This window comes from Limulus polyphemus, unplaced genomic scaffold, assembly GCF_000517525.1.
Source record: "Limulus polyphemus unplaced genomic scaffold, Limulus_polyphemus-2.1.2 Scaffold4501, whole genome shotgun sequence".
NCBI lineage: Eukaryota > Metazoa > Arthropoda > Merostomata > Xiphosura > Limulidae > Limulus > Limulus polyphemus.
The window spans coordinates 65,833-74,722 of NW_013670111.1; the positions used below are offsets into that span (position 1 = coordinate 65,833).

Here is an 8,890-nt window from a genome sequence, read left to right on the forward strand (position 1 = left end):
AATGTATAATAATTGAAATGTGACTGTATTTTACAAAATACTAGTCCACTAAACACAGCCAAGACAGGTCACTTTGTAAAAGCCAGTTTTGTATTATTGGATATGGTAACATAAAGCTACATGTGCCTGTGTGTAAACTCTGTAATGTTAGTCAGACATGGCTGAAAGGTCAATAAAATAAAAATATTAAATATCTGTAGATGTATAATTTTATGAAACAAGTTATTTAGAATATACATTTATGTTTTCGTGTAATATGTTGTAATTCTAGAATGAAAGGCATAATTTATGTTTATTTCCTAATTTTTTATGGTGATTACAAGATTGGTCAAATCTACTGAACCTCTTCAAAGATTCATTAGTAAAAATAACAGATAAAATATAGTTTTTTTTCTTAAGAAATGTTTGATAACTATCTGGGCATTATAAAGATTTTGCATGTTAAATTTGAAAATTGTCTGTATCAAAGTATTTTTTATCTTATGAAAATTATTTTGCATGTTGCCTATTCAACATGCAAAAAGAAAAAGGCACGAGAAAAACATTGCTTAACAAACCTTAAGACTTCAATAAAAAAAATTGGTATTTGCATATGAAAGCATTGTAATGTTTACTGATAATCTGCCAAGTTTAGTTAACATAACACTTACTAATTTAAAAGTTATATCATGAAAACTATAACAAGCATAAAATGGTTGAGAGGTCGGTCCCAGGGATCAAGCCCATGCTGAAATAGTTAATACATTAGAGTTAGTACTAAAAAAGAATATCAATAATGATAAAACAAAATGGTAATATTGAATTCATGAACAGATTAAATTTTGCAATCAGAACAATCCAAGTTTAGTAAAAATGTCAGAATATAAACTGCAGCATTTTTTTCAGAACTTTATGGTTGTATAAAGTTCATCTTGAATTGTAAATCTTGGAACTAAAATTTAGCTTTTTATGTGGTATACTAAATGTTTTTATATGTATTTAGTTATTTATCATGGGATAATCTTGTGCAAAAAATTTATTCATTTTCAATGTTACTTAACTTTCCTTTTACATCAGTGTTTTTCAAATAATACAAAATTTAAGAAATTGTAATCTCGAATGTAAATCAACTCAATTTAGTTTAACAGTTAAGAAATATCATTTAATGTGATCACTATGCTTGTATTACAGATTATGTAATTGCTGCAATTAAGCAACAGAATTATGTGAAGCCAACATCAATTCAGAGTCAGGGCTGGCCAATAGGTCTTAGTGGGAGAGATATGGTAGGCATTGCTCAGACTGGGTCAGGCAAAACACTTGCTGTAAGTATATTTTATCTAATAGTGATTGCTTTTATTTAAATTTTATGTGCAACAGTAACAAACAAAATTTAGTGTTTGATGCTTGGTAGGATTTAGCTTTTAACCTTTTTTACCATTTGTCTAAAGTTTTATTTTAAAATTAAAGATTGTTGACAATGTTGCTGATTGGATTGAATTAATGTTTAGGCAACATGCTAAATTAAGTTTTAAGATGTCTCTTTGGTAAAAACAATTTGTTTTAATTTCACTTTCATTAAATTAAGTTACTTTTTATTTAAAAATCGTGTTGATGTTGTTCAGTTGCATCTCTTCTCTCGTGTTTTAAAAATATCTTTCTTTCAAGTTCCTTATTTGTGAGATAGGTATTCGTAAAAATGGATATACAGTACATAAATGGGTATTTTACATGGTATACTATATTAATGTAAACTTTGGACAGTTATCAGATTACAAACTAAATTGTCAGAATATGATAATTAGAAAACTACCACAAAGCTAATGGATAAGAAATTAAATATTTTCCTTTTCTATTTAGCAATATTGAACTTGTTGGGATTAAATTAAGGTGTGAAAATACTTAATTTAACAATTTTATATACATACAAGAGAACTAGTGGTTGATGTTCAGTTTTTTCTTTGTTTGTTGTTGTTTTTTTGGGTTTTTTTTAATTATATGTGTGAGTTTGAAAAACAAAATGGTGTGTTTTTTAATTAACAAGTGTTATTTGAGTTCCAAGTACATAATTTTTACAGTTCTGTATTTAATTCGGCTGTAATTGGATACTTACAAAAACAATTATTTTCAGTAAGAATATATCATTTTGCTGAAATATTTTAAGAATAGTACAAACCATGCATCCTGTTACCTTGTTTACCTGTTATTATTAATTAAGTAATGAAAAAGAGGTCTTAGATAACTTTATTGTCTGTTGCAGTATATACTACCTGCCATTATCCACATAAGTAATCAGCCACGCTTGGAAAGAGGTGATGGACCTATTGTGAGTATCAAGAAAATGTTTTTTAAGCTATAATGGTTACTTAATATTCTTAACTTTTCTGAGAATAGAGAATTTTTACTGGATGAGAAAGTGATATATTGGTGCAATTGTTATAAAAACAACAAAAAAGATACATTTCACTTCTATCTTCTGTATTATTAAGGATACAAAATGAACATGTAATAATGTGCCACATTAAAAACATATGATGCTAAATAAAATTATGCTGTCTGTTATTTATAAATAAATCCAGTTTGACTTACCAGTACATTGAGAAGTGGTCCTTTCTAACCTATAAATCTCCTTGTTTGAATAAGCACAGCAATTATTCAAGGATAATAAGAATATGTTCTGCACTTGAAATTTTCCTCTTTTTTTTTTTACTATTCTTTAAGTATGAATGATTTACTAGTTTTGATCTGAATTTATTTTATATGCATTTTTAAACCATTTTTGTACTGTGACAAAACCTGAAGTTTATAATTATATTGCTTATGAAAGATAAGCTATGACATGACAGTCAATCCCATTATTTGTTGGTAAAAGAGTAGCCCAAAAGTTGTTGTTGACTAGCTGCCTTCCCTTTGGTCTATCACTGCTAAATTAGGAACAGTTAGTGCATATAGCCCTTGAGTGGCTTTGCGTGAAATTCAAAACAAACCACCAATGACAAAGTGATGAATTGGTGGTAAAGAAATCAAAGGCGTAGTAAGAAATGTGCTTGGTTTACATTAATGCATATTTTGAAGTAGGATGCTGATGAATTATTGTTTTATTCTGAGACTTCTTTACCTCTACTGTGAATCACATGTAATACCCAGGACATAATTGTAAAGCATTTGAGTATCATATGTCATACATTTATTTGATATGCAGCTGATGCTCATGGACATGACAGTGGGAACTGGCTGTTTTGGTTAACGTAGGAGATTAGAAGAGTTCATATGAATGATGATACTTTAATTTACTTTCACTCAAAAGAAAATGTAAACCTATGATTGTTAGTTGCTAAAACTCTCTACCACACACTGTTTGAGTAATAAAGATGGATATACTTTACTTGTACCTACTTTGTAAGTAGTAGTCAAATAAGTGTGTACGTTAAATGACCTAAAACAGGAAAGGGGTTAAAAATACATTTTAAAAGTGATTAGAAATATATTATTGATCTAAGAAAAAAAAAGGTTTTGTAATGTTTTTGAAGATTATAATATAGAACTATTGAAAGTTAGCTATGTAATGTTTTATGATTTTTATTTGATATTGCTTTACATTTTGATAATTCTCAAATATTAGCATTTACTGAAACATTCTGGGCTTTCTTTTGTAAGGTTTTAGTTTTAGCGCCAACCCGAGAACTTGCCCAACAGATTCAGCAAGTGGCTTCAGATTTTGGGAGAATGTCTCGCATTCGAAACACTTGTGTATTTGGAGGTGCACCCAAAGGACCCCAATTACGAGATCTGGAGCATGGTAATTTAAAAATATATATTCTTCAAGGAAATCACCACAACAAAATTATTGTTGTTCTAAGAATTTTTTTGTCTCAACTATTCATTATGGATTTCAATTTCTGCATGGAGTTAAATATTCTTAAATTTTGAGCAAAAGTTGAATTATTAGTAAATTTTCAAAATTGTTTAATATTTAAAGAAGATTCTATTAATAGATATAATAAAGTATTATTCTTCTGTTTTACAGAGGGTTGTTCTTGATCTATAGTAATGATTTGCTTATCCATTCACTTTTCCTATGATCATCTCTGTGGCCTACAGATTAAAAACTCAGACCAATGCATATGCTATGTGAAATTTACCCTTTAGGGGAAAATATTTTAATGTTCTGTAATTTAGAAAAAATGTACATGTCAAACATTTTATCATTTTGTACAAAAGGAATATTTGGTGTTGAACAGTATAGGTATAGCAAGGGAAGACTTGTTTTTGACATGGATAAATTAAAGCTGTTCCATAACTGGCAATCATTGGCATACTGGAAGTAATCCAAGAACACGGTAGTCACTACTGCTAAAGTAGACTTTCCTTGGGACTGTAAAAAAAGATAATTTGCACAAAAATAGCTTTGTAAAAATGACGACAGGTGTGGTCACGAGTTTCCAAATCATATAGTTGAATAGAAGAATATTTGTTGAAAGCTGTTTGAATTGTACCTAGTGTGTGTGACAAATTATATTGTCACACTAGATGAAAAGTTTGTATACTCTTGTGTACAAAGTCCAAGCTATTTATTATCATTCTGCCATTGATACAATATTTCAAAAATGACAGTACAGTTTTTACACAAAAATGTAAATACACAAATTATAGCATGAATAGATAAAATTGCTTTATAATGTTTGCTAGGACTCGGGCTAAAATGTTTCTCTTTTAATCCTATTCACAGCTACAGTTTTAAAAAAATTGAAATCTTGTGTGTGATTTTTTTTTTCTGAACTCATCACTATAATACCCGTACTGTTTCCTGTGTTTTTTGTGGGCAAAAATGTTATCTCCATACAGAATTCATCACATGGCAACTTGATACAAATGGGACATTGTGTATCTTTAAAATGATGGGAAAAGTGTGGAAAACATCAATAGTAAACAAATGCTATATAGAAAATGTTTAATAAGTGTTAATACAGTAAGTAAGTAATAAATGATACATTAAAAAATCTTGGTGTATTGTGTCAAAATATAAAGTGGCCCCATTTTATCTAATTGGTTGGGTCCCCAGTGTTAGTTCAGAAACCAAGAGCATCTAAAAGTATTTCCAAGTGATTTATAGTGGCAGCAGATACAACTGTAATGTTGAGTTAATCATATGGAGAGTTCAGAAAAATTCCAAAGTGAACACTGCACATTAGCAGGCTAATACCATGCAAATGAGAAATGACTCGATCAAGACAAGGTATTAAGTCGTGTGTCCAAATTAATATGCCAGTTCCTGTCGAGTTGGAATTTATGCAGTCCTATTTTCTACCTCACAATGGCTTGGGTGAACTGTTGAAAATAGTCATCCAAGTACAGTTGGGAGACAACATTGTCCTCAGTTTAATTTACAAAATTATTTTGTAGTGAAAATTCTGTTACATCTTTAGTCAATAAATGTGGCCATTACAAAGAACATCAGAGGTGATGGAAGAATGGGCTCTAAGAACAAGGCACTCATCCTAGTAATTGTACCATAGATTGTATGAACACTCTACTATACTGCAGAATGAGTTTTGTGCTAACCAGCATCTGTATCTTTTAGGAGCAGAAATCTGCATTGCCACACCAGGACGTTTAATTGACTTTCTGGAAATGGGGAAGACTAATCTTCAAAGATGTACATATCTGGTTTTAGATGAAGCTGACAGAATGTTAGACATGGGTTTTGAGCCTCAAATAAGGAAAATTGTTGAACAGATTAGAGTGAGTATTTTTTCATTTGTAATACAGCTTCTTTTTTAGATCACTAGGCTGTTGATTATTTCTTATTGATAAATAAAATATAATTTTTCGGTTAAATATTACAAAAATGGAGTGATTCTAAAATGCAATTTGAGATTTGAATGGACTAGTGTTACTATTTACTGGTAGTTTTACCATAGTTTGCATATTTATATAATGGGTTAAACTGCGACACTACTGGAGTTAAGAGATTATAAACCTGTATATAATAGCCAGAATCAAAGCTATCCTTTTTTTCATCAAAGTGAAGTTTTTTCAAGCTTATCATAACCCATCTATCATTGTTAACTGAGGTTGCATTAAGACAAAATTGTACTCGTTAAGCAAAAGATGTGCTTTTATGCAAAAATTATTCCATTACGTATACATTTTAACATCCATATCTCAGTTGGAATAACTGCAGGAGTTCTTACATTTCACAGTACAATCACTGTTAGTCAAAGTTCTTTGCTTTGTGTTGGTTTTTCTCTTGTATCTGAGGGGAGGATATCTAGATAGCCAATGACTGTCAAGACCAGCCACAGGCTAGCTAGAACTTTGTACGTGCCATCTAAATTGGGGTGAATGGACAGCCTATATTCAAAGTTTTTATCTTTTTGTTGCTACTAATCAAGACACACACACATGCAATTTTTTGTTACTCATGCATTCACATTATGCATTTTTTAAAACTATAACATGACTTCTGACTAATTAGTGAGACACATTTCATGAACATTTCAAAGTATTAAGAATTTTCAAAGTTAAGAAAATCTGTATATGACACTATTTTATGATTGTATCATGGGGGAAAAAAAGTACTAATACTAAGATATCCTGATGGACTCTTAGCCTGATCGTCAGACACTGATGTGGAGTGCTACCTGGCCAAAGGATGTTCGTAAGCTTGCAGAAGACTTCTTGAGAGACTACATTCAAGTGAACATTGGTGCATTAGAGTTGAGTGCTAATCATAACATACTCCAGATTGTAGATGTCTGTGATGATTACGAAAAAGATGCTAAGTAAGTATTTTTCAAAATTTTTAAGTTTAGCAGCTGAAAAACCTGAAACTTTTCTCCACTTGTGTTTTTATATAGCTCTTCAACTTTTGTATCTGCATCTTCATAATGGTAGATTTCTTAAGATTTCGGATTCTTAAAAGTTTCTCCTATTCCACCTCAAAAAATATGGATCCATTTTTTATAGCTATACAAACTAATACTTATGGAAAGGCAGAGCTATTGATGAATAAAAGACATTTTAGGAAAAGGAAAGTCTGTCCTTGCATGGTTTCTGAATCATTTACGATCTTGTGATCATTAATGATAGAAGAAAAAATTGTAAAGTTACAAGTAACTGATAATTTTACCATTCATAAACAAAGAATCATTATTTCTTCACTTATCCATAAACCTTCTATTTTTTTATATACGGAATTTATTTTACATAATTTGTATTTTAATTAGTTTCTTTTTTTAATATAATTTTAGGCTCTTAAAACTTCTGGAAGAAATTATGGGAGAGAAAGAAAACAAGGTATGTCTTGTATGGTTTAACTTAATCTTACAGAAAATTAAGCTCAGTTATGTTTATCTATATTTGTAAGCTTAATTGACAAACTGGACAGTGTAGTTATCATATTGGTGGTGTAAATACATGTAGTTTTTGTAGAATTGTGTTCTGGGATGAGTGAAAATACACATTTATTTATGGTTGATTACTTGACTTGGAGCATAGCAACCATATTGAATACAATCAGTGGATAATGTAAAACTGATTGAAATAAAACTGGAAAAAAAAGATTATACATAGTCTACTAATATATCCAATCCTCTAGACAAAATTGTCAAAATTAGAGTGGAGTTGGGAAAAATCTTCATATAATATGGGTCCCTTGTGCAAGAGGTATGTAATTCAAAGTAGTTTTATGTTGCTGTATCACATAGTCTCACTGATATTATTGTATCAATACAGCCACACTTGTACATGCATATTAGTTTACATCAGATAAAACCACTGTTTCCAAATCCTCCCAATCCTCAAACTTTTAAAAGTTAATTGTGCTTTAGATCAATACTAGATGATGGAGTAAGATCTGATAATTCAAAATCGGTGTTGTTACTCTAACCTTAAAAACATCAGTTATTTTTGTATAGACATTACACTTGTAATTTTTGTGGGGATTTACTGTATTGGTTTAATAATACCAAAAATTAAGCAACAATATAGCATCCACCATGATACTACGTGGGTCTGCTAAGTCTTACCTTACCACTCCTACATTTGTTCGAAGTTCCCATTGAATTAAAAAAAATTTTTCCCCAAAAATTGTCTTTATTAGTTTGATCCTGTCTGCCATTCAGTTAATTGATTATGAGGGAGACAGGTATATAACAAATTATCTAAGTTGAGTAAATGTACCATCTACAAAATCATGTTAATGATTTGATATATTTTATTTTGAACTAATAATAAATGTTTTTTTTTATTTCTTTTAATCAAAATTAAGTGTTCTCATTAAAAGTTACATTTTGTATTTGTTGTGTGTTTAATTTGAAGTTTTGTTGAAAATGCTGCTAAAGCAGTTTTCATCAGATCTTCAAACTTGTTACGGATGATACAAATAATTTACATACTGTTACATCTGTGTGCAATAGTTTTTAGTAAGCAAATTTTTCAGTCTTCATCATATATATAAGTATATATTTAGTGTGAAATTGATATGGAAGAATTTGTAAGGTAACATGGAATTTAGAACTTGAAAAATTATGGGAACATTGCATATTGGAATGTTATTAAAAATAGTGTCACCTAATTTTCATTTATATACACGTCTGTGATGCAAGGCATTTGCATTAACCCTTTCAAGATGGATCAGTGAAAGGCCATCTCGGTTTTTTGACTCGCCTTCAAAATTTTATTGAACTACTATTTCATGAATTTATGTCTAAGTTTGGTGTCAATCTGTAGATTATAATTCAAATTTTAGTACTATATATTATTGAATTTCTTAATTTAAAAGCAAATATTAAAAAAACACAAACATTGATTTTTGTGTGTCATGTGGTATGTTAAATGCAGCACTGGTTCAAATTAGATGTTTGTGAAGTCAAAATACTAAGTCTATAGTTTTGAACGAATTAGAAAC

At 29.8% G+C, this 8,890-nt stretch overlaps 1 protein-coding gene across 2 annotated transcripts in view; it reads left to right on the forward strand.

Moving 5' to 3' along the window:
• LOC106471264 (probable ATP-dependent RNA helicase DDX17) overlaps positions 1 to 8,890 on the forward strand; it is a 34,322-nt gene that overhangs the window by 13,595 nt on the left and 11,837 nt on the right. For both annotated transcript variants that reach the window (XM_013931855.2, XM_013931856.2), the window contains exons 4-9: positions 1,171 to 1,304; positions 2,240 to 2,305; positions 3,637 to 3,778; positions 5,561 to 5,721; positions 6,592 to 6,764; positions 7,233 to 7,278. In XM_013931855.2, the coding sequence (XP_013787309.1) occupies positions 1,171 to 1,304; positions 2,240 to 2,305; positions 3,637 to 3,778; positions 5,561 to 5,721; positions 6,592 to 6,764; positions 7,233 to 7,278 (722 nt within the window). The remainder of the gene's footprint in view (positions 1 to 1,170; positions 1,305 to 2,239; positions 2,306 to 3,636; positions 3,779 to 5,560; positions 5,722 to 6,591; positions 6,765 to 7,232; positions 7,279 to 8,890) is intronic.